The sequence below is a fragment of the Triturus cristatus genome, chromosome 10 (assembly GCF_964204655.1).
Source record: "Triturus cristatus chromosome 10, aTriCri1.1, whole genome shotgun sequence".
NCBI lineage: Eukaryota > Metazoa > Chordata > Amphibia > Caudata > Salamandridae > Triturus > Triturus cristatus.
In genome coordinates this window covers 1,128,770,487-1,128,797,498 of record NC_140593.1, presented here as the reverse complement: position 1 = coordinate 1,128,797,498, position 27,012 = coordinate 1,128,770,487, and the positions used below count along the sequence as shown (strand labels likewise).

Genomic DNA, 27,012 nt, shown 5'->3' with positions numbered 1-27,012 from the left:
TATGCTAATGTTATGTCTATTTGTAAAGTGCACCCACCAGGATATCTGTGTGCTTTTGAAAATCATATGAATCCACCAAAACTTCCTAATTATGTTGTATTCCTCACTGAAACCTAACACAATGAAACCAAATGTTGATGGAGTGTTACATCTGTATCCTTTGTAATCCTGCTCTTCACATTTCTTTACAGCCTCGTGTGCATAGACCATTCCAGTCCTTTGTTTAATTAAACAGTTGTGTTAACCTGGAAGAGAAGGATCATAGAATTTCAGCTTCTTTCTTCTCAGGAGCCTTTTATTAACTCTATAAGATCATGTAGGCTGTTTGGAACATTTCTGCATTTTATATCCAGAGTTTTATTTACGAGTAAATATTTCATGCTGCTTCCGTTCTATACCACTTGTGCGTTGAGGAGACTTATAATTTTGTTGTTATCAGAACATCAAATGTCTCCCCTAGAAACAAATTCCTTTCATGTTTTAAACAATTTATTCATCATTACCTATGGTGGTCCTTCCTCTTGCAGCAAAGGTGCTAAGCCCACTATTGCTAGGTGGAATGTGTCTCAAACTCCTGAGAGATTTCATGCATGTTGTACCAGAAAGGAGATGTAAAATTGTTGACTCCAAAGACCTGCCCATCGATTACCATAACAATTTTAAAGGGCAGCACCGTGGGTCATTGCTTAGGATTTCTATAAGCATAATTTTCTTGGGGCAATTTGCAGGTTTGGCCAGGAGGCTCTGCTGAAAATATGCATCTGTAGTGTCATTGGGCATGTTCAGTTTTCTACACTCAGCCGTTTTGGCCTTAGACCTTAGATGTCAGAAATGAAAGCAGGTTGACACTTTGGAACATTATCTACATTGTGGACCCTGTAGATATCTTTGCTTTCACTGTGATACAGCATTCACCTTGACTTATAAGACTATGCCATGGAGGCAAATTGCATGCCAGAAAAAAACAGCAACTGGGTGGGTTGGCTTGCTGTTGCATGGGTGGGATGCGAGTGGATCCTGCTTTTGCTGGGTCACTTTTAAATGTAATGAAAACTTCAGTATTCTTTTGGGAAGCTTTTGTTAGGCCCTGTCTTTGGTCCAGACAATTCTCAACCAGTTGGGAAGAAGGAAGAACAAAAAGTAACAATGCCAGAATCACCATGAAGGTTCCTTTTTAGGTCTCGGCTGCGAAGGCTGAGCTTGCGCAGTCTAGCTCCGAGATTTAATGTTTTTCAGAAGAGGGGCTTGAACCCGCCCCTCTTCTCCATTGGCTGGCCTCTTAAATGCTGGTCAGCCATTGGAGAAGAACTTTGTCTCTCCAAACAAGCTCCGTCTTTTTCGGATTCGGGGGCGTGTTTTTTAGAGTCTTTCTCTTTTTTTACTCCCTGCCCCTTTTACGCGTGGTGGGCGTGTTTGTTTTTTTGTTTTTTTTTAACCATCGGAAGGTTCGGCCATTTTGTGCGCGGTCGGAACGGAGCGGGACGTGGGGTCGCCTCTTCCTTGCTGCAAGGCTGATCTCGGTGTTTCCTGGTGCAAGGTTTCTAGAGAAGTCAAATGTCAGCTTTGTTGTATTCGTATTGCTAGTTCGAAACGTCTGCTACGTTAACGAGTCTGTCGTGCACTATACATTTGCTTCAGTAGTCACCGAAACCTCCTTATGCCAAAGAAGCATTCTCCCCACCCTGCTTGAATTACTTTTACATTAGTTTGGATTGTCTTTATGCTGCAACTAATGCACTTCCTCATCAGTCAGGCGTGGGCATGAATACTCTCTAAACCAAAGGTTTACTTATGATCTGTTAAGCGTGCGAGTCCATCTATCCAAAAGTGACACGGTAAGTATGACAACGTTTCATCGAGTCACGCGCAAAGCTTTTTACTTCAGTCAATTTTGATCCGTTCGTCCTCTAAATATTCTTCTTGTTTACACCTGCAGATTATTGAATATAAAACCGGTGCCACAGATCAATAGTTGCAAGAATCGCGAAATGCTAGGGGCCCCGAGAAGCACTCATGCTTCTCTACTCGTGCTCACCTTTGGCTTTAACGCCTGAAAACGTAGAAGGAAATCCTGCAGCACACCCTGGTGGCTTCTTGATTGAACTAACCCACAGCCCTGAAAATTTGAACGGTGCATAATCCTTTCTTCTTCCCAGATCGCAGCGATTTGGAACATTTCCTTCAATGTGACACTTCCGGTTCCACTCTAAACACACGAGCCAACTTGTTCCCCCTGTGGAGCACGATGAGCAGTGTTTTTGGTGCCACTGGAGTGCAGAGCTTTCGCAACTCGAACGGCTTTAACCTGTCTTGACCTTTCGGATGGATCGCGGTTTCTACTACCTGTGTTTTTTTCTTAACAGTTTAAGATTTTTTCTTCCCTTGTTTATGATTTTTCCTAGCGGTTACGCAAAACATTTCTACGCATATCATAATTTGTACAACATTCTGTTATATCTTGCACCCTAGTCTGTCCACTGGTAACGTTCTGCGTCATAGGATGTTCATTGATAGTAACGGACATAATATATATGGAACACTTCCAGGCCACACATTAGTATGTGAAGTACATTTTATAAAAAGATGAATTCTGGCATTCCCATATGCAATGACACCCTGTATAACCTATGCATCCTAGTCTTCGTTTTCCTCCAATTTACGATTGTATTCCTAAAACAGCTCAGCGGCATAATCCACTCTCGCCAGAGCGATGAATAATTTAATGGTCAACTGTGCAAGGCTGAACAGAGGAAGACGGGTAGTTTGATGGTCCGAATGTAAAGAAAAGCTGAAAATGCGCTCATCTCCTTCAAGGAAACCAACAGATTTTCTTGTTGGCCTGGCAGATGCCTGTTAGCCGCGGTTCTTTTTCAAGGAGCAAATACTAGTGCAGTATTAACTGAAGAATTACACTATCACGACATAATATGCAAGATCCATAAAGGAATCCCTCCTAAATAAGAGGTCGAAAGTGTCGTGAAACTGTGATATTCCTAGTGGTCGTCACAAACAAGGTAGCGAGACCTGGAATGGTGAATAGTATGCCACATGATTAAGAGCAGAAATTTCAAACACCCAGTCTCCACAGTGACCATTGCAACATGTGTATCACTCTAGGGAGGGCGTGCACATTTGGAGAATTTCTATTAATCAGAGGGTGTAGGATACAGGAAGAAGCTGTTACACTCTTAATGAAAATTGTGTTCTTAGCACTAAAGGCCTTTGAAAGACATGCAACTTGCAAAGTAGTGCAAATACCGACAGACAATATCCAGCAATGCATCTATCATATTACCCTTCTTGCTTTATCCACATTGTTGAGAAGAAAGTTGTGCAGTACATTTCATAAGCAGTGCAAAGCACATCGTAGCCTCTCAAGGTTTTTAAATAAAGTCTCCTTAGAAGCTTTCTCTATATTGTGAGCCAGAAACACTTTGTTTGCCTTGCTGTTCTTGGGCCTTACCTTCACCTGTTTGAGTGTTCACAAGAGTGATGGCAGTGGTTGTTGCCAATCTTTGGAGGTTGGAAGTTCCTCTATTTCCATACTTAAATGACTGACTGCTAACCGTGTGCTCGCTGGGACAGATATCTGGATGATGGTGGAACCCTTAACATTGTTTAGTGTCACCATAAGTATGCAAAAGTCCTGTAGGTGGCTCTGTGGGTGGCTCTATTTGTGTGTGGGTTGCTCTATGTGAGTGGCTCTGTGTGGCTCTGTGTGTGTGGGTGGCTTTGTGTGTGTGGCTCTGTGTGTGGGTGCAAATGCAATAGGTCTTGCGTTTGAGAGTGATTAAGCTATTGACATTGTAAATAACAATGCCGTTTCTTTAAATGTTTTAAAAACAAAAATAATGTCATGAGCAATGCCAATAGCTCTAACTTTAACAATGCCGAGACCATTGCATTGTAAATGCTTGTTTAAAAGAGTAGTCTGCTGCATCACAGCTTGATTTATCAAAAAATCTGATATTAATCTACAAAGTGGAGGCCACTGAATGCTGAAACATCACTGTAAGAAGTATTTTTGAAGACAAGATTTCTCACTCTAAACCACTGCGTTTTGTCAGTCACCATGCCAATGTTAGTCAAACGGATAACCAAGCTTCTCTAGTTGTTAGCGGAAAGGCTGCATTGCCTTCAGTCAGAACTTCCTCTAGAACAACTAAAAAGCATCTGTTGGCTTTCAGATTGCAAAACCTGATACAAGCCAGAATTGTAACGCAGCATTATTTTTTAGAGTAGAATCTGCAGTGTCAAAAAGTGTAATTTGAAAGACTATTAGCTAATAAATATCTGCTTAACTCGAACATTGGATGCCCCTTTAGAAAGAGATTCTTGTTCCAGGTAAAGTTTTTTTTTCTCATGTATACGGTTTCTCTGCAGTTGGTTGGTCTTGTTCTGGATTGATACAGCTGTCAGATTCCTAAAAATACAGATGTCAGTCCTGAAAAATAGAGCAATATGTTGGTTTATGTTTTATGTTAGTCTCATCTATGGGTAATTAACCTACAGGTTTCACATTAGCATATTTATTAAAGTTTTGTGTTGCCATTTGTGGCGGTTTTAAACCTACTTACATGTTATTATTCTCTTGATGTTCATAGTTCTGCAAAGCCAGAGGCAGCAAAGCTGAAAGAAGAAGATTTTCCTAGCCTAACAGCAGCTACTACGTCCTCTGGGGCTTCTGCCTCTGCAAGACCGCTACCTACCTATGTAAATGCAAGAAACACTAATAAGTTTGAAGAAGACGACTTTCCAGCTCTTGTTTCAAAATCAAACCCTTTTAGTAAAACTGTTTCGTCTGCCCCCTCTGCATGGGCCAGTAGCTCCACAAAAAAGGGAGTAAAGCCCAAAACACAGAGCAGTACACAATTAAATCCACCAGCCAAAAAGGCCAGTATGCCCAGCAGCAAAGCAAGCAATAAACCCAGTAGCAAAGCATCCTTTTCTGATGAAGATGATGATGGAGGAATTACTGCACAAGAATTCCGAAATGCACCGACCATGATGGACATCTCCTCACTTCTTGCAGCACCTTCTCACACTGTTGCCAAAGTGGGCAAGAAAAAGCGGATGGGTTCTGACCGTCAAGGCATACCCTCCCCTGTGCCCACCTCCAACAAAGTGACCACAAACTCCTCTGTAAAGGAAAACACTATACATGTTGAGCGTACACCTACCCCGCCTGCAAATTCAGTCTTGAGTGATGCTTCAAATATGGTAGTGAATGGGCATACAAAGAGAGAACCTTCTGAGAAGACCAGTGTGTGCAAGGAACCACCTGGTCTTAAAAAGCCATCCATTCCAAGTTTGTGTGCGTTGGCTGACGAAGATTTCCCAGCTTTGGGAAATTATGTCCCACCTCGAATGCCTCCTCCAGGTAAGATCTTGCCCCCAATATTTCCATCGTATGGAGAGACGTTTGTCCACAGATGAGCTGCTCAAATTGTTCACTTTTATATTGAACAAAAGAAGAATTGGAAATGGGACTTTGTTTTAACATATTTGATGTAGCACAGCCTAGGGAGCCAGGTGGTGGTTTGTAGAGAATATTTCTAGTGCAGCAGAATCATAAACAAATAATGTGTTATAAATATAAAGAGTCTAGTTAAGGCTAGATAAAGGAAATCAGGGGATCATAGAGAGGGTGTACTTTTAATTGGGACAGTTGTAAAACGCCTAAAAAATTCTGATTTACTTCATATACATTGTGTGTGTTTTTTGTGTTTTTGTTTACATATGTGGCTCACTGAGATAATTGGTCTGAATCATAAAGGATTTCAGTTGAGCACCAAAGGCAATATTAGATCAGCAACTACACTGTATATTTGTGCATATTGTATTGTACATGTAACAGCTATGTTCATTTTCTGCATGGCTTATGTTAAGGTAAGTAATGTTTGACAACTCAAGAACTCTCAAATTAGATTATTCTTTTTTTAAGCAGTTAACATTTTCAATATAATACATATGAGAATGACATAGCAAGAGGAATATGACAAGTCACTTGTTTCAAATACATCGTACAGCAAACAGATATAGCCTGTTCCCACACACTAACCATTGAGGGTTCTGCACCAGAAATACCTGGAAAAGAATTGTAAGACCTGACCTCCTTAGCATGTATTCTCCAAAACCTTTTGCCTTAATCCTCCCAGATTGCTGAATCCGTGTTTGTTGGCACAAGGATTCTGTGCACTTTACCACTGCTAACAAGTGCTTGTGCTGTCCTTTCACACTTGGTGAAATTGGACTACATTTAATTGCAACATTTAATTTACTTGTAAGTCCCTAGTAAAGTGGTTCTACCTGTACCCAGGGCCTGTAAATTAAATACTACTAGTGGGCTGTAGCACTCATTCTGCCACCCACTATAGTAGCCTTTGAAAACATGTAAAAGGCCTGCCACTAAAGGTTGAAATGCAGTTTTAAACTGCGATTTTGACCTGTCGATATAAACATTTTACCAGGCCTAAATCTTCCATTTTATATAAGTCACCCCTAAGGTAGACTCTAAAGGCTCAAAGCGCAGGGTGTATTCTAATTTAAGAAAGGGCATGTGTGTTTAAGTTTTACATGTACAAAAAGTGAAAAACTTCTAAAGTAGTTTTCCTGAAAGAGACTTCTAACTGCAGATTCCTCACCTTTTAAATATTCCCTAGGCATCAGACTGGATCCGGCAACTTTTCCACAGTACCTCTGTGTGCTAGAAGGTGGCGCCATGTGACTCTGACCTGATTTCGTTCCGCTCTGGACGTGATGTACAGGTCCTATATAGGCACTGCTCTTTAGTGCTGACATCAGTTCCTTTCTTTCTGCACCTCTAGGCACAAATCTGCAGCGTCTCATCTCTCAAAGACCGTTTTGCGATTTTTATTAGATTTTTTCCCCCAAAATTTCTTAGTGTGCAAGGGGTGTAACCCCCAAGTTGACAGGTTTTAAACCCTGTTAGGACTGTCAGAGTTCTGGAACAGATTCCCACCAGGTTTGCCTGTGGAGACTGCACATTGATGAACTCTGTGGCCATCAGGGAATCCAATACAAAAGTTTGTCGCAAAGCTCAAGAAGACGCAGCACTGGAACTGCTCAAAATCCTTTTCCAAGTCCAAAGATTGATCCCAGTCCCACTCCCGTGGTTGATGGAGCGACTCGAGAGGCCGATCTTTATCACGCTTCAAATTCTCCGGTAAGCATAAAAAACAAAGTTGAAGCAGAGTTCTGCTCCTTAATGCCATTCCCACTTTCTTGATAAAGTGAGTGGGTGGGACCAACAGTCCTGTTCCCGCTCCCAAAGCTGCAGCTGGTTCCGGCACAATCTGAGTTTCTGTGACCTCCAGCCATGCTGCACCAAATCAAAGAGTTCCGTGCAGCTTTGCTCTGGCTCTTTGGTCCCTCTGGGCCCCATTGTGTGGAGAGGCCTTCAACCGGGATTACCACCGGTGGGTTTGCCCTCTGCGTTAGCTGGACCATCTCAGCCACATGACCACTCCAGGAGCGGGTACGCCGATGCCCACTATTGTCCCCTCAGGCACTGACTCCGTGCCAGTCCAACTTTGTCCAACGTCGCAACCGAATCCGACCGAGGTTTCTGCACTTGCTTTACCACAAAGCAGGCAGCATTCTTTGCATTGTCTTTTTGGAACAGACTCTGATAACGGATAACCCAACCAATTGCTGCCCCATATCTCTCCTTCCTCTTTTGGGAAAGGTTTTGGAGACCCATGTCAACAAACCGCTCTTGGCCTACTTAGAGAGAAACAGTTTGCTGGACATCCCTTAGTCAGGCTTCTGACCAACCCACAGCACCGAGACTGCTCTACTTGCAGTAGTTGACACTATTAGGCTATCCCTGGATGCTGGACATCCTGCCATGCTGGTTCTGCTTGATTTGTCAGCAGCCTTTGATACCATTTTGCATTCCATCCTGGTGCAGTGTCTCCAGCAGATTGATATGAAGGGGTCTGGCCTAAACTGGTTGGTGGATTTCCTTGAAGATCGGGTCAAACAGTTTCTATGGGTACATTCCACTCCAGCACCATTCCGCTGTACCAGAGAATTCCACAGGGCTCCTCCTTGAACCCCTCATTTTTTTAACCTCTATGTAGCCCCCTTAGCCCAACTAGTTAAGTCCTTTGGGTTTGAGACATTTTCGTACGCAGGCGACACACAGTTGGTCTTCTCATTTGGGCATGACACTGAGACTGTCAGAGATTTATCACCTGCATTAGAGAGATTGCCATCTGGATCTCAACTTATTGGGGGCAAGACAGAGATCCTTTTGTTTGGCAAAGCTCAGCTCCATTGGAAGACGGATTGATGGCCAGCAGGACTTATCCCCACCCCTTTGCCCAGTAGAGCTGCTAGAAACTCCTAGATGACCAACTATCAATACGGGACCAGATTACCTCCTTATGATAAACCAGTTTTGGTACTATGCGTTTTCTCAAGAAACTCTTTCAGTGGCGTCTATTGAGCTCACGGAAACACTCATCCAAGCTCTAATCATCAGCCGCTTGAATTGCGGCAATGCCCTGATCCTCGTTTTTTATCTAAACTGCTAGATGTCCAAAACACTGCAGGAACACAAGGGCACCACTTTCCGATCCCCATCAAGCTGCACAGCCACAACGAATCCAATGAATTAAATTCATTATTATTAATCCTCAATTTTGTCCAAAAATGTATTCATCCTCCTTTCTCTTTGTTATTCAATTCATTTTACTCATTTTCGTTTTCGTTCATTCACTGTTCAAATAAACGCAGGAGAAAAGATGTTTCCACATGCCACGCTTTATTCAAAATAACCCAATGCATTTCGGGAAAAAATCCCTTCTTCCGGGGTTTCGTGACAAGTGAAGAATAAACCTCAAAATACGAAGCTTTACTGAATGTCCTCTCATTTTCTGCTTTCATTCATTTCAAAAACGCGGGAAATCCTGCGCACTACTCCAACACGTCTTTACACCAAACACAACCTTCCTACAAGTACCCCGTCAGGACCCTCACTCCGAGCCCTACATTGGCTCCCCATCCGCAAGAGAGTACGGTTTAAACTACTCTCCTGGACCCATAAATCCTTGTCAGGCTCTGGCCCAAAATACCTTCACAATAGACTTACTCCTTACCTTCCAAACAGGAAGTTGTGATCAAGCCATGTCCCAGTTGTATCCACACTGCTAAACATGGGGACGGAGACCTTTCTTATCTTGGTCCGCTCCACTGAAATAAGCTTCCTCATTTTATCCTTGCGTGCCCAAGTCTATTTGAATTTAAAAAACACATTAAAACCTGGTTGTTTTAATGCTGTCTCTACTCCCATCTACCTGCCAATTATGCGTTGTGCTGTCCCTACGTCGAAGAGTCGTTCTCTATATCAAAACTCAAATAACATAATGACAAGGATGATGAGATCGCTCAGCTCTATGCTTATGGTAATTGGTATGAGGACTTTCAGGAAGCTAGTCAGCTGTATACTTCCACAGAGACAGCCGTTTTCTCTCCTCCTAGCCCAGCTATGGAAAATCTGCATCGTATGGCTGAAGTCCTTAACCTACACCTTTCCACAATGGAGGTGAAAACAAAGGGTTTGAGGCATATGAGCTGCAAATTGTACACTGTGCATAGATTGCCATCTGGTGGCTCGGATGCTTGCACCTTGTTGTCTTGGAAGAAGTCTTTTGTAGTCACGAGAGAGGGGACTCCTCCCTTGGACGATAGTGTGCATGGGCATAGACTCCATACTCAGATGTAGTTTTCTTTTCGCCATCGGGTTTGGCTGTAACTTCTGCGCCTCGGTTCGGCACCATATTCGCCAAACCTTTTTTCGACGCGCAAACTATCTAAAACTCGACGGTATTGATTTTGATCAGGTGATCTTCGACGCGCACCTCATCTACTCGATTCCGGCCGTCGATGCGGGCCGCTGGGCCTATCGACGCCGTTCGGGCCTACAGCTCATGGAAATGACTCCATTTAAAAAATGCCCCCAGTGTGGAGCTAAATTCCCTCACAGTGACCACCACAAGGTCTGTAACCTGTGTCTCTCGCCCGAGCACGACGAGAACAATTGCCAGGCCTGCGCCTCTTTTCGATCGAAAAAAGACCATCCGTGATCGCCGGGCCCAACGACATATCATGGTGCAGCAAGCAGCTCCAGTACCGGTGGACATCTTTGAAGGCCCCGATGTCCCGGAGGAGGATTCTGAAGACCTGGAAATCGTGTCCGAAGCAGACGGCTCAGACGACCACATCACTCCTGGTCAACGAGTGAGTACGATTACCCCAACCCCACCTGAAAAAAAGAAGGCCCTTGTCAAGACTTCGCCTGCAGGCCCGAGTCGCGACCGAAAACAAGCTTCAGAAGCCCCGCCCTCGGCCCCGGCTCCGAAGATGAGGGACAAGCCTTCCAGTAGTTCGGGATCGAGTAAACCGCATCTCGGTGTTCTGCAGGCACCATCGGCACCGAAGCCAGGCGTGCAGCCTACTCCCAAAAAGACATCGGCACCGAACACCTCGACGCCAAAAGAAAAGACATCGGATCCGAAACCAAAACATTCGGAACTGAAAAAGATTTCCACCTCCACATCCAAGCCAAAGGACCCGAAACCATCTACCAAGGCCCCGGAGCAGAAATCCAAACCTCACTCGGACCCAAAGAAATCCGTGCCGAAAGCGGTTACCGAAGAGGAAGAACTTTTTCGACCGGATCCTATCGATCCAAAACATAAAACTCTCCACGTAGACCCCATAACAGGACATGTGGCTACTGTTCCACACAAGAAGAGGAAACTGGACACACCAGGCATTCCTGTAGTGCCTGTGAAGAGAAAAGACTGTGCCACTTCACCTATATGACCCTCTTTTCCTGTACTTCCTTCTAAGCCTGTCTCTCCTCCACATTCTCCTATACTTCCAACAAACTCACCACTACCACAGGTTGAGGATGATTTAGGGGATGGGGGAAGCAACAAGGACCCTTTCACTGACCCTGATGACAACACAGACGTACCACAGGACGATTATGATGACCCAGTAGATCCTCCAGACCTCCCTGATCCCCATGCATATCCAACAAAGCCATCTCCCCCAGAGGACAATATTGGCTTCGGTCAGCTTGTAAATAGAGCTGCTCTGTACCATGGTGTTCAGATGCATTCTGACCCCGCAGACGATGACTTTCTACTAGACACCTTTGAACGGTTACATAAGACTGTACAAACACTGCCAATGTTAAAAGGTGTCATTAAACATGCCCCTGACATATTCAAGGACCCTGTTAGGGTTAGAATTCTCAATCCTAGGATTGACAAAAAATATAAACCCGCTCCCAATGATCCCACCAACATCAAGGGTCAACTACCTTTAGATTCACTAGTGGTAACTAATACTAGGAAACGTGCCAACTCTCAGACCTCCGGTGATGCGCCGCCTCCGGATAAAGAGTCTAAGTTGTTAGATGCATCCGGCAAGAGAGTTGCTGCCCATGCAGCTAATCATTGGCAGATAGCCAACACACAGGCATTACTTGCTAGGTACGATAGGGCTCACTATGACCAACTGGAAACCCTATTGCAACATTTACCTGATCAATATAAGACCAAGGCCAATGATTTAATTCAGGAGGGCAAATTAATAACTAATGCATCTATCAAGTGTGCCCTTGACGCAGCTGACACCGCCTCTAGGTCCATTAGCACTAGCTTGTTACTCAGACGACATGCCTGGTTACGCATCTCTGGCTTCAAACAGGAGGTACAAACAACTGTCCTCAATCAGCCAATCAAACAAGTGCAACTTTTTGGACCGGCTGTAGACACCACTCTAGAAAAAATGAAAAAGGACACGGAGACTGCTAAATCCATTGGGGCATTACAGTCTCCATCCACACGTGGTTCCTTTCGTCGCTCCTTCTATAGAGGAGCATCGAAAAACATCGGAACAGACCCTGCCTCTTCTTCCTACAAGAACACTACTCAAACATCCCCCAACAGGGGATATTTTAGAGGTGGATACAGGGGAAATACCAACAAAGGGAGGGGCCGAGGTAACGACTCTCGCACCTCCCCCACTAATAAGCAGTGGCTTACCTCCAGACCATTCCACCCCGGTCAGAGGGAGACCATCACAGTTCCTACCTGTCTGGACTTCCATCACCACAGACAAGTGGGAAAGACAAATTATCCAGTATGGTTACTGCCTGGAACTTACAGCAACCCCACCCACCATACCACCCAAACAGCATCCAATGTCCACGGAACATCTCACGCTCTTAAAACACGAGGTTCTCTCACTCCTTCAAAAACAAGCAATATAACTAGTTCCCTTACAGCATCAAGGAACAGGGGTTTACTCACTGTACTTCCTAATCCCCAAAAAGGACGGCACCCTAAGGCAAATACTCGACCTCAGACCTCTCAATCTCTACATACAGTCAGATCATTTTCACATGAACACTCTTCAACAGGTCCTCCCACTACTTCAACAAGGCGACTTCCTTGCCACACTAGATCTCAAGGACGCCTACTTCCACATTCCCATACACCCTGCTCACAGGAAATACCTAAGATTCATAGTGGACGGACAACACTATCAGTTCAAAGTCCTTCCATTTGGAGTGAACATCGCACCCAGGGTGTTCACAAAGTGCCTGGCAATAGTAGCAGCACACTTAAAAAGACAACAAATCCATGTCTTTCCATACCTCGACGACTGGCTGATTTAAAGCCAAGTCATTCAACCAGTGAGTTCATCATACTCCTCAAACCATCCAGCTACTACACAACTTGGAATTCACAGTAAACTACACCAAGTCACATCTGCAGCCCTCCCCCCATACAGCAGTATCTAGGGGCCACATTAGACACCTCCAGAGCTCTGGCATATCCCAGTCCAGCCAGGATAGCCAGTATACAAACCCTAATCGCCAAATTTCAGCCACAGCATTCCCTCCCAGCAAGGGTATTCATGCAACTCATAGGGATGATGGCCTCTTGCATTTTCATCGTACCTCACGTACGGGACAACTTACAGATCTGGTGTTGATGGACAGCCGCACACATCGCTCTCTGCAGTGGTGGAACACACAAAACCTTTCCAAAGGGCGGCCGTTCCTAGAGCCAGTTCCACAGATAGTGCTAACAGCAGACTCATCACTCACCAGCTGGGGAGCCCATTTCCTAAACCACACAATTCAAGGCAAGTGGACCACTCAACAAGAAGTGCTCCACATCAATCACTTGGAATTACTGGCAATATTTCTAGCATTAAAAGCATTAAAATCATTCCAAATACATCTACACCACAAGACTGTCCTAGTCCGCACGGACAATATGACAGCTATGTATTATATACAAAAACAAGGAGGCACACATTCTTTGCAGCTCTCTCAACTGGCGCAAAGCATATGGAGGTGGGCCATTCCACGAAACATATACCTTCTAGCAGAACACCTTCCAGGAGTTCACAATCGGATTGCGGATCTGCTAAGTCGACAGACACAGCAGATACACAAATGGGAACTTCTTCCTCAAGTAATTCAACCATTTTTCCAAATGTGGGGTCAACCAGACATAGATCTGTTCGCCACACACAACAAAATGCCCAACCTTCGCCGCCAGGTTTCCACGCCCCTTGTCCAAGGGCAATGCGAGATGGATGAACTGGTCAGGCAGATTTGCGTACGCATTTCCGCCACCCCCACTGATTCCCCTAGTAGTACGCAAGCTCAGACAACAGTCTCTCAAGATGATCCTAGTAGCTTCCACATGGGCACGGCAACGGTGGTTCACAACACTCCTGGAACTTTCAGTAGTTCCACACCAAAAACTATGTCTCTCCCCAACGTTGCTAACGCAGAACCATAGAGAGATAAGGCACCCCGATCCAGGACAACTGAATCTATCGATCTGGCTCCTGAAGTCCTAGAGTTCGTTACCTTACCTTCCCACCAGACTGTATGAACATTATTAAAGAAGCCAGACGCCCTACTACTAGAGCTTGCTATGCAGCAAAGTGGAAAAGATTTGTCATCTACTGCAATAACAATAAAATCGATCCGCTGGATGCTTAAATCCAGGACATCATTTGCTATCTGCTACACTTACCAAGGTGTAATCTAGCATATTCATCCATAAGATTACATCTAGCAGCACTTGCCGCTTATTTACAAAACAGACAACACATGTCACTATTTAGAGTACCTCCAATTAAAGCCTTTATTGATGGCCTTAAAAGGATAATTCCCCCCCAGACTGCCACCCTCTCCAGTGTGGAATTTAAACATTGTTCTTACCAGGCTCATGGTCCCCCCTTTGAACCTCTACACAAATGTGAACTGCAATTCCTCACATGGAAAGTAGCTTTCCTTGTCGCAATTACCTCTCTAAGGAAGGTAAGTGAGATCCAGGCTTTAACCATACAAGAACCTTTCTTACAAATACATCGTTGCAAGGTGGTTCTTAGAACCAATCCAAAATTCCTTCCCAATCAGTGGAGTTACCAGTGTTTTTTCAAAACCTTGACTCTGTAGCACAGAGAGCTCTTCACACACTGGACGTTAAAAGAGCCCTACTTTATTACATTGACAGGACTTGGCCCTTTAGAGAGACAAACCAACTGTTTGTAGCCTTCTCCTTCTCACCACCTCATAACGGTAACCCCATCACCAAAGCTGGGATCGCTAGGTTGATAGTCAAATGCATTCAAATATGCTACCAAAAGGCTAAACGCACATTAACCATTCCCCCTAGGGTGCACTCAACAAGCAAACTAGGGTCTTCTATGGCATTCTCGGGGAACATTCCCTTAGATGACATCTGTAAAGCAGCAACATGGTCTACATCACACACCTTCACCAAACACTATTGTGTTGACATGCAGGCTAAGCAACAGGCCAGGCTGTTCTTAAGACACTTTTCAAACCAACTGCAACAGATACAGGTGACCACCGCTAGGGGAGACACTAATCTGCAGTTCATGTGCCTCGAACGGAAAATGCTACTTACCAGTATGCATCTGTTCTTGGCATGTAGAGCTGCAGAGTTGTACACGCCCACCCGTCTCCCCGGAACCTGTATCTGTTACAGTATTATCTTAATTAGATACATTCACATGGACATCTCTTTATTTCTTACTAACTCCATCATTTCCCATCATGGCGAAAAACAATCTGAGGATGGAGTCGATGCCCATGCGCACTATCGTCCAAGGGAGGAGTCACCTATCTTGTGACTACAAAAGACTTCTTCCAAGACAACAAGGTGCAAGCATCCGAGCCCAACACCAGATGGCGATCTATGCACAGTGTACAACTCTGCAGCTCTACATTCAAAGAACAGATGCATACTGGTAAGTAGCATGTTCCTTCTGATGGTAGTCCTACATCCTGGTCAGACTACCTGTGAGCCTTTTCTCGTGCTCAATATAGGACCCGCATGCCACTGCTGGAGCGCAATAGTGTTAGTGTGGAGTCGCACCGCACCACCTTTCGGCACGCAAATGTAAAGTAGAAAAGTTTCCCAATCCAGTCTGCGCTAGATAGAGCCCCTACCAGAAAGTGTGTTACCGAAGGTAAATAACTTGTTCTTCACTGCTGCAAGGCTCATCTCTCCCATTGACTAACACTGGGTTACTTTATTACATTTAATAGGTGCTAACTTTGGATTAACCTCTTCAGTGCCCCGCCCTTTCCACGCCCTGTGCCGGGCGTTTCATTAGCGGGCGGGGTTCATGACGAGATGGTCTCGTCATGGGCACAGCGCAACCGCGGCCCATAACGAGACCATCTCGTCATGGGCACTGAAGGGGTTAAGAGCAGATAGACATATGCTTTTTGGACTCAAGAGTTGTAATTTAGCCGCAGATTCCTTAACTTAGAATATTCCCAGGCGTCGGACTGGATGCGGAAAACTTTCCGCAGCAGCTCCTCTGCACGCCGGGGGCAGCGCCGCCCGGCTCCACCCTGACGTCGTCCACGGACATGACGTCAGCGGAGCCATATATGCCCCTTCCGGCGCGCTGACGTCAGTTTTCTTCTTTTCCGCATTAGAGCGCGGTTCCCGGAAAAACAGCAGTTCCTTGGCCTGGTTTTTGGGCCTTCACAACACACTCGGGTCTTGTCGGAACAGTGTGCAATGCCTTCCGGCTTTAAGACTTGTGAAGCCTGTGCGCGCCAGATGTCTGGCACTGACCCGCACCTTCTCTGTATGTGGTGCCTCGGCGTGCACCACGACTCCAAGGGACTGTGATGCCTGTCAGAGGATCAAGCCAAAGTCCTTGAGAGAGCGTCGCATGAAATTTCTGGCTGCACGGATGTCCGGTCCGGCTCCCTCCCGTCGCCGCCCTTTCTCTCGGGATCGGGCTCGTTCCCGAGGTTGCTCCCGCAACCGCCAATCGACAACAGGTAAGCGTAAGCACAGGCGTAGCTTCCGGAGATCTTCCTCTGACGTCTGTGCCGCTGTCGCCCATTCCTCTCGCACTGTGCCGGGTTAGGGCGCACGGCAGCCTCATCCTCCGTATCCACCCTTTCCGGGTGTTGGCGCAACGCGTGCCCAAATGGAGGCTTATTCTAAGGCACTACAGGCTTGTTTTGAGTCGCCCTCTCTCCTTGGTGCACCTTCGGGTCCCACAGAGGTAGCAGACACTCATGCTGGGTCCTCGTCTGCGGACGTTTCCCCGGGACCGGCTGTGTGCATCGACTCCGATTCCGGAGCCGACACGACGCCACCAGGCCAGGACCCAGAGCACAGCCCTCCCTGTCTGTCAGCACATAGCCCTGTGCAGCTTCCTGCGCCGACGTCGGAGACGGCGCCAGGTACTACCCCAGGCATTACGCCGGCCCTGGCACCTCGTGCTTCCTCCAGGCAGGTTGCACTAGGATCGACGTCGGTCGGCGTCCGGGTCGCGTCCTCTGTGGAGGTTGTCGACGTCCAGGCGGCTCCGATGCGGCGGCGATCGACGTCGATTCCGCTTCCCTTGATGGTTGCTCCCCCCGTCCGTCGAGTCCGGTAATACCATTTACACCTCCTCATTTGGAACCTGATGCTTCCCTGGACTCCCCAGATCAAGGAGCCAGGGTGCAAGTGCCCTGTGTTGCCTGGCCTTCGGGTCAGTCTCTGGCTCCTCCCCTTCTAATGTCTAGTGGCAGGATTAGCCTTCAACCGTCTCCTACTGACTGTTTGTATTCCCCTACGCGGATGGCAACTGAATCTAGTGCTGCCTTCGCGCGTGCTATTCATGGGACGGCTGCTGTACTCTGCTTTCAGCCTCCTGTGGTGCCTCTACTTTCTGATCCTTTATTGGATCTGTTCCATTTAGAGCCTATTGAAGTAGAACCTTTGCTGCCCTTCGGGGACTCTCTACTTGACATCCTGCGTGGCACATGGTCAAGACCCTCTTCAGGTGACCCAGTTGATCGGGCTATTGCTCGTAGGCACCGCCCTGCTCCGGGTGATCCTCTTTGTCTGTCTCTTCACCCAGCTGCTCAGGGCCTAGTTGTTCAGGTGGCTTTTGATTTACAGTCTTCACCCTCTTTGCCATTGTTACCTCCCACCAGGGAGTCTAGGTGGCTGGATGATTGAGGTCGCCAGCTTTTCGCCTCTGCCAGCGCATGCGACTGGGCTATAAATAAAGCCTATGTGTTTGCCCGTGCATCCTACGCTCTTTGGGTCTCAGTTGCGAACCTTCGCCCTTCTGTTTCAGAAGGTGCACAGGCAGAATTGCTTGGTCTTCTGCTGCATGGCAGGAGCATTGCACAATTCCCTTTGGTCTTCCCTTGATGCAACTGATTCTATGGGACGGGTCCTTGCTGTGGCTTTACGCCGCCATGCTTGGCTTCACGACAGTCGCTTCCCTGATCATATTAGGGATGCCCTCGGAGATCTGTCGTTCAATGGGGTGGATCTTTTTCACTACCACATGGATTCGGCGGTCTCCCGTCTCTTGTCCGGGCTGCAGTAAATCTTGGTGTCCTTTTACGGCGCCCAACCTAATGTACTGGTTAGTTTTAGTGCCAGTTACTGTTCCTGGCTGGTTAGCCATTTCTTTGTTTGTTCAGTACAGCCGTTCGGCTGCTTCTTTTGCTTTTCAGTCCTCTGACTGTGTGCTTAGCCCAGGAATTAGCCTTACCCTATGTGGGGTATTTGCTGGCATTAGGTTCTGCCTTTGCCTTGGTACGCTCCTATGGAGTCTCCCCGTGGACATCCTGCTGGGTGCCACTTATTTATTAGGTCTCGCCTAGCGAAGCAGCGCATGCGCTGCTCGCTCCTGGCGAGATCTCTTGTCGTCGCTTTAGCTTGCGAAGCGAGGGTGGAAGCTCCACCCATGCTTCTGATTGAAGCTGGGCAAAAATGCGCGCTTTTCATCGGCAGAGAGGCATGTTTTGTTACCTCCCGGTCTACTGCTCGCCATGCCTGCCCGGACAGGAGATGTGCACGCGCACTGCGTTTTTCGCTCACGGCGTTTCAGGCGAATGTGCGAAGTGCGTGCTTTCACTTTTATTTTCCTTTTCCTCGCACGCGGTGTCTCTGGCGATTTCCTTTGAGTGGGGCCTCCTGGTGTCACCACAGGCCGCACCCACACCTAGATGGGCCGCCTCCATGGAGACACCGGGGCACACTCTCTGCAGCCCCCCACTAATGGTGGCTGCACTCACTGTGCGCCGGGATTGTGCTGCTTCCTCCAAAGGTAATGCTTACATGCCGCTCGGGGGGGGGGGGTGCAGTTCTGTGAGCTACATGCTGCTAAGTGCGCGGCACAACTAAACAGACAGACTGCACAGACTGTGCCTTACCACATGTGCCACGCCCCACCGCGCCGCTGAGCCACATGCCACCCTCGAGCAGACACACTACTCAGCGGCCGATGTTGCAGTCTCAGCTCGGGTCAGGTCCGGTTTCGAGCCTCCAGCTTCAGGTCCAACCTGACTTTTCGGGTGCCTGAACCGCGTCCACGTCCGGCGCCTCTCGTCAATTTAGTCGTCTGCGCTGCCTCGCGGTCACGCCCCGCCTCGCTCAATTGATTCGGTAAACCATTACCATTGCGTTTCAGCACACCGCTATGTTTTTTGTATTAATATGCCACCAAGCTGCTTCAGTGTGCACAGTTGTATATGAGGCATAGCAGAAGGACATATATTGTAGTGGGATGACCGAGACTGCACACACACGAAGAGTGGAACTGCTCTGTGCAGTTTGCACCTCTAATCATCACTATGATCGAATTCCATTCCATCTTTTTATAGCTAGTTGGTGCCATTACGGAAAGGACCAGCTGCATATAATTCAGTCTTGGTGCTGCTCCAAAAGAATCTGGTACTAACTTCTAAGGCATTAGCCCTCTCTGCTCAGGGACGTAAGCAAAGCCAGATGGTGTTTTGCCCTTTTTGGATCTCATAAGTGAGGTGAGCTCAGGTCCCTGGGCCTGCATTTGATACAGGCGAGGGAGAGTTCTTATATGATCTTTTTCCATGTTGCACGTTTGTGTGATCCTGGGCACATTACCTTTTCTCCCTTTGCCTAGGTTCCCATACCTGTCAACATTAGGAGTACGTAGACATGGGCTAAATACCACCATGAAATACTACATTGCTATCAGTAAATTTACATTTAAGCCCTTGCCTGATCTTTTACCTTGAAAACCCCATAGAGTACAGTGTTTTACTTACTTTGTGAGAAGCCCCTTAAGAATGGCTGAAGGTGAAGGCCCTCCCTAGATGCGGGGGATATTGAAGCCTGTATGTAAAATGTCAATAATGTGAGAATGGTACATCCCAACCTTTCTTGTTAAGACATGCCCCTGTGCTTTGACACGACAAAACCTGCGCGTCAGCCTGTGAGAATACAAGAACCCTGTTACACGATGTCACATGAACCCGGTTACTGTGTCGCTGTGACACGATGCGGCCTACCTGTTTTCTGACCGGTGTATTTAAAAGCCCTTACTTTGAGGCTTTATGGGCTCTTTTAGGCAAAAATTCACACCGTCTGGGATGTTGTAAGTAAAACAGTAGACAACGTGACAGAACTTTTAGTCAACTCCTTGGAGTCCTTATGAAGTTACAGGGTAACCTCGTGTCATACGCGACATTCTTGATGTCGTGTAATATGTTTTTCTTTGACAATGTTATGCATTCTGGGAGCTAGTATCTTGTTTCAATTCAGCAGAACCAATTGGCCCAACACTCCTGAAAACAATAATTTGTGAAAGGAAGAAGCATGACTGGACCCCGGTGTCCCTAAAGACAGGGGACTATTTTGTAATCTCAGGTGTGCCTCGCCTTCCCATCACAGTGATGAAACACTTGCTATGCTTCGTCAACCTTGCACCTTTCCACTTCATTGTATGGTTTTTTCCTTTGACTTTTTTTTAATCTTTTATCTCTTTTCATCTCTCACTGGCACCCTCTCACTATCCTATCTCATTCTTCAAGCCTCACTTGCCCTCTCGCGGACTCTTTCATTTTCTTCTGTCTCTGCCCTTCGTGTCTGTCCCTACTTCTGTCTGTGTATCTGGCCGTGTCACTCTTTATCTCTGTGACTCTTGTTTGTGTGTATATGGTGTTCCCCGGCTTTGCACCTCTATCTGTGTCTGATGGTCAGCCCTCTCCGTGACTCAGTCTCTGTCCTTTTCTTTCTCTCCTTTTCAGTTTAATTCATTCTTTCACTCTTTCTGCACTGTCTCTCTCAGTTCACCTGTGTCTGCCTTCTTCCATTCTTTACATCCGTACCTTGTTTCTCTCCGTACTTTATTTCTCCCCCTCTCTAGCTCTTAGCCACATTGCATATGTATCCATCTGTCTTTCCGTTCTGTCTTTCCACTTATCCTTTATTTCTCTTTTTTTGCTCTTTCTCCCCCTCTGTTTCCCCCTCTAACCTCCCTACTGCCCACACATCCCTCTGACTTGCACCTTTTTCGGCCTCTCTGTCTCTTTCCCTCCAGCTTCTCTTTGGCTCCCTCTCCTTCGTGACATAGGCACATATACCCAATGCAGTCATTTCACTATACCAGCCTCTTATATCCGTGTGCTGTGCCTTTCCCTGCTTTCCACGCAGAAAACTACATGTCTCGCTGTCTTCTTTTTTTTCTCGTGGGAACAGGAGTTATGTTTTGAAGCTACACCACTGAGCCTTAAGCATCTAAACTGATTTCCAACGGATGGCCGAATAATAGAACACGGTATCAGGTTGACTGCTTCGTGACTCTTTCGTGGCAGAAATATTATTTGCTACGAGAAACCATGTTTCCATGGTTGTGGGTCATGATTGTAATACTGATAGCAAAACAACTACGTGGAGGCAAGGAAAGGTAACTGAAAAGGAAGACCTACTTAAAGATGCTTTTGATGGTTACTTAGCAGGATAGCTAGACATTTTTCAGTTTGTGCTCTTAGCCGTCTTGTATCTGGAAGGTTACTTGTCTATCTCATAGTACATAAAGCTTTTTTAGGTCGAACCTGAGTCAGCGCACATGCGCTGCTCTGCGAGCCATGCTGTATTGCAGTATCGACTTGAAGCCCCGCCCACTCTCCGCCCATATTTATCATTGGCTTGTGTCATTGTCCTTCCTAAATGCTGGCTTCTGATTTGTTAATAGGCTTGTTAGTACCACCTCGTCTTTATTTGTAACCTCCCATGAGGACTGGCCCTTTTACTTCGGTTGTTACATGGTACGTCTTATTTGCTCTGTTAGCACTATTTTCTTTAATAGTTTCTCCTACTGCAGGCACTACATGCTTTCCTGCAACATTCAGCATGCCATACGCGCTTTCACATGCCGCTTTTACAAAACAAGCATTTGGAATGGAATAGGTCTCGCATTTCTGAGAGTTTAAGCTATTAGCATTGTAAATGACAATGCCTTTTATTTATGTTTTAAAAACCAAAATAAAAGGCATTGTCATTTACAATACCAATAGCTCAAACTTGCGTAAATTCAAGACCTATTGCATTGCAAATGCTTGTTCCTACAGTGATCCTTGGACAGCATTGTTGGTCCGTCTGTGGTGCATCGGAACCTGGCATAGGTTCCATACCGTGCGGTGTCTATCTCACACGCCTGGAGGGACACCTTGTTGTCACAGTTTTTTCACAGCTGACACCCTATTTGCCGCTGTGCGGCTTGCTTATTGGTGCAACTTGGACAACTAGCCCCTTCTGGGTTTGTCCTCCAAGGTAGTGGATTAGCAGATGTTCTCTGCTGTGCGTTGTCATGGCCTCCTTCTGGCCACTTATTCTGCAGCGGTTTCCATACTCCCTGCTGTTTCCGTACTGGGGCTTCCATGCTTTTCCTTGGGTTCATGCTGTGCAGTCTCAAAGGGGCGTTTTCTCCTTTGAATACTCACTTCTTGAGGTCTGGGACCTTTTCATTTGTCCTCACTTTTTACACTGTCGTGACTAGTTTTTTCCCCCTACTCTGTCTTGCAGGGAACTGTTGTTCCTCTCGGGCACGGGTTACTTACTGCTTTGGACATTGTCCTACTCAGTTGCCACATGACTACAAGTAATTTCAGCATACTCCAGGCTCTTGTGGGGTCACGTTTTCATGGTTTTAACGTTTTTCCTCCTGCTCTATATCTGCTCTGTGTTCTTACCAGGCGGATCCGTGCAGGCTATTTTATTCCTGTGGTGTCCGTGGTTCTTGGCCCGTTTGCTTGTTCCGACAGCTCTTGTGTAGTGCCCGGCTTGTTTGGTGCCCCTTTTTGAGGCCGTTGCTTTCTTGCTATTGTGCGATTCTGGGCTGCTCACGCTCCGCTTCAGGAGGTCCTTGCTTACTTTGTGTGGTTCCACCATCCACACGGTATGGTTAGCTACCTTCTGGTAGGCTTAGGTGCCTTCCGGGCTTCGTTCTTGTTCGTTAAGGCGTGACTGCTTGTCACCTGCCCTTTTTACGAGTTGTGACACAATGCCTAAGTCCTGGCGTGTCTGGGCCTTCGTACAACCGTCCCCTTATGGCCGCGGATTGACATCCTGCCACTGCTGTCACTTATGTCTTACTGGGGCAGGTTTCAACAGGGCTCCTTTTCGCGGTTGTACATATTAGACCGGTGTGTGATGTCTGTCATACCGGTTCCCGTCACAAGGTTTTGCTGCAGGTTTTGGCAGCTCTCTCTCAAACCCTCTAGTCAGCTCCACTTCTTGCGAAGTCATGACCTTCCTTTTTCCTCCAGCATATCTAGTATGTTTTCTTCCATGCTGGCACTGTCGGATAAGGGTCAGCCTGTTGCCACTGCTCCCCCACGTGTCTTTGCAGGTTCAGGCTCTACAGGGCCCTTTTTTCCACTGTTCTACCTGGTCGACCGGTAATAGTTTTTGCTTTCTGTCGCCACCTCTAGTCCTGTGGATCCCTCCAACCCTTTTTCAAAGTTATATCCATCTCACCTTGCCACGGGCATCCTGGCTCTGTGCTTTCCTTCCTTCAACCCAGGAATATACAAAGGGGTTTGTGTGCTGTTCTTAACTGCTTCTGGTGCCTTTGCCTCTGTGTTTTTTGTTCTCTTTAGAGCTATATGGTCTGGTGGTTAACTGCGCTACATTACTGTCCTCACTATGGTTTGTCCCAAAGGTTGACAGTGCTGTTTTACGCACCTTATGGACGACTAAGTTCTCTCGGTAACTTGGTGGGGTTCAGTCGCAGACCCGCCTCCTCTATGGGTATGGCTTTGGTATCTATTCTAAGATAAGGAATCATGCGGCTAGACGTCTATCAGATGAACGAGTTACTTACCTTCGGTAACGATGTATCTGGTAGAGACATAGTCTAGCCGCAGATTCCTTAACGCCCGCCCATCCTCCCCATTCTGCGAGGACCTTTTCAGGTTGGGGCTTTCTATACTTGCCTCCCTTTGGGTGGCTTGCTCTTTTGCAAAGTGATATTCTCTCACTCCAACACAGACTGCTTTGTTCTGTTTCTCTACTCCATTCTGCACATTCTCAAGATTAGGTGGTATGTTGATAGCTCCTGTGTTCTTTCCAGCCCTCGGCCTGGATTGTACGGTGTGAAATCTATTCACGTTTTTTCCCACCATCCCGCTCTCCCATTCTCCATTGCCTTGTGGTCTTTGCCACCCCTGCGACCTTTTACTTCAGATCTATTGGCTCTGTACATTTATGGGTCTTGTATTGGGGTTGCGACGGCTCTTTCTGGTGACGTCTTGTGGTGACCTCTCCTTAATCTTGTGTTCCGGACTTGTTCTCCTTCACAGTTTTACTTTCTGGATGTGCACTTTCTATCCTCTGCCAGGCTGTTTTTCCACTTCCTTGTCTCCCTTTAACGTTGATTGAGCCTTCGCTCTTGCGCGGTGGCTCTTCAGAGCACTGCTCTGTCTCACCTGTCAATTTCTTTTATTTTTTCATAATTTTTGCACACTGTTCCCATATTCTCACAGTTTTTTGGTGATGGCTCCGCGTTCTGACGCAGAAAAGTTTCTCCGACAAAAACTGACATCAGCGCGCCGGGAGGGGCACATATGGCTCTGGTGACGTCATGTCTGTGGACGACGTCAGGGTGGCGCCGCCCCCCCCGGTCGCACAGAGGTGCTGCGGAAAGTTTTCAGGATCCAGTCTGATGCCTGGGGATATTCTAAGTTAAGGAATCTGTGGTTAGACTATGTCTCTACCAGATACATCGTTACCGAAGGTTACTCATTCTTTAATGGTAAAGTTGGATTTTAAGTCACAGTTCTGAAAATGTAAAATTTTGAAAGTTTACATTTTCTTTTCCTAACCATTTATGCCGTCTGCCAGTGTCATGTGAATGGCTCTGCTGTTGGGATCTGTCCATTCCTGCCAGACAGTCTCAAATAAGGGGACTAGGCGTGTACAGGATGGTCCATCCTGTCTGGATGGCTGGGTCAAAGCTGTGCCCGGTGCCACTTACACTGCAAAGGGCTTTCTTGCAGCACACATTAAGGAACCTTATGATAGCCTTTTGTCACCCCGACTTCCTGAAACCTTGACAGGAGAAAGGAAGAACTTTTCAGAACCAGATGTAGGGGTACTACAAGGTGTTCCCTCTCACAAACATAAGCTGGCACCAGGTATAAATATATTGGACATTCTGCGCCACTCTGTAGAACACTCCTGGACCTGTGGGCATTACAGAAAGACTTTTCTGCTGCTTGAGGAGTGCCTTGCTGTCTGAGAAAAAAGACTGGACCTGCTCCCTTCGTCCGAGGCTACCTGAGTGACTTCAAGGTTTAGTTGACTGGCCTCCTGTCTGAGATAGAGACACCACAAGCTCCAGAGGCCTCCTTGCATCTTCCTAACTGGCCTGCTGCGACTGGACCTGCATAGACTGCAACTGAACCTGCCTGAGCCCTACTGTCCTCTGCTGGTGTGACTTTCTGATCACCAAAAAGTGCCTTACCAGGTCCTGGACCTTTGGCTGGCAACAATTGAACTCCTCCTGAGACAAAAGGTGAAATCCTGAGATTTTGAACTCTTTGTGACCGTGAACGGGTCCTTTCATGCCAAGACTCTGCTGCCCGTGACGACAGCCAGTGCAAAGCTCTGGTGAACCTGACTCTTCGCACTACAGTGACTGCCAGCAACGGGAGATCTACAATGCTCATTACAGCAACCACCGCTTACGATGTCTGTAAATGCGAAGCTCCAGCAGCGACCATCCACACTTATTTTATTTATAAAGTTTTATATAGCGCGAACAAGATCCCGAAGGCTATCGGAGCGCTTTACAGTAGGCAGAAAGAAAGAACAACGGGGTAGTATAGACATCCATTGGGAAACAGCAGCAAAAAAAAGGAAGATAATACAGTAAACAGGTGTCCACATGTAGAAAACAAACGGGGGAGAAGATCCATTGTAGCTGGAGGTACCAAGGTGAAAAGAACAAAGTCAGACGAGTTGGATGTACCTCCTCCCCTTACGGGAAGAATTTGCTCATTAGGAATCTTTTGGCTTCCAATTTGAACGCCGTCGTCGCAGAGAGGCTGCGTACTTCAGGTGGCAGAGAGTTCCATATCTTTGGGGCAGCCCCGGAGAAGGCTCGGTGACAAGTTCTCTTTTTGTTAAGGATGAGAGGTTTCAAGAGGAATGTAGAGGCGCTTCTTGATGCCCTCTCACCACAAATAGTTCAGGTTTTTGCGCCAGGTACGTAGGAGTATTGAGGTGAATGGCTTTGTGCGCCAGGACTGGAATCTTACGCTTAATTCGGGCTTCAAAGGGTAGCCAGTTGAGAGATTTAAGGACTGGGGATATATGCTAATTTCTTTTGGCGCCTGTAACCAATCTAGCAGCGGTGTTCAGTGTAGACCTGAGTGGGGCCAAGGCATATTTGGGTAGGCCACAGAGAGTAGCACTGCCATAGTCTAACCTTGGCACAACAAGCGCTTGGACCACCTGCTTGAAATCACTTAGAGGCAGGAAAGGTTTGATATTTCTGAGGGTTCTCAACAAGTGGTTTGCACCCTTACATATATTGCTGATATGGGACTTCATATTCAGGTGCTTGTCTAATGTGACCCTGAGCGATTTGGCGGAGTCAATGATGATCGGAGTGCAATTGAAAGCAGTGAGGTGAGACAGCCAGAGATCTAACTTGGGTATGTGGTTTGGGCGGGAAATGAGCATTAACTCTGTTTTGAAGGCGTTGAGTAGGAGATGGTTCTTAGTTAACCAATTTTGCGTAAACGTAAGTATCGAGTTAAGTGAGATGATGCTTTCCGGGGATGAAATTTTCAGATAGTTGTGTCGTCGGCATACATGTGGAAGAGAATGTTCGTGGAGTTTAGTGCATTAGCTAGAGTTTCCAAGAAGAGGTTGAAAAGGATTGGTGAAAGGGCGGATCCTTGGGGGACCCCCATTTGTACTGGAGAGGGCTGAGAGAGAGAATGATTTGCCTTGACTTTGTATTCAATGCCGAAGAAAGGATTAAAACCATAGAAGCACCCGATCCGAGAAACCCATTCTGTTTTGTAGGATCGATAGGAGGATGTCAAGATTAACCGTGTAGAAAGCTGAGGAAAGGTCAAGGAGGATCAGTAGGCAGGATTCATTTTTG

General features: G+C 46.7%; 1 protein-coding gene across 1 annotated transcript in view; it reads left to right on the top strand.

Moving 5' to 3' along the window:
• ZNF598 (zinc finger protein 598, E3 ubiquitin ligase) overlaps positions 1 to 27,012 on the top strand; it is a 232,932-nt gene that overhangs the window by 163,678 nt on the left and 42,242 nt on the right. The window contains exon 9 of the mRNA XM_085629387.1: positions 4,605 to 5,380. Within this exon, the coding sequence (XP_085485513.1) occupies positions 4,605 to 5,380 (776 nt within the window). The remainder of the gene's footprint in view (positions 1 to 4,604; positions 5,381 to 27,012) is intronic.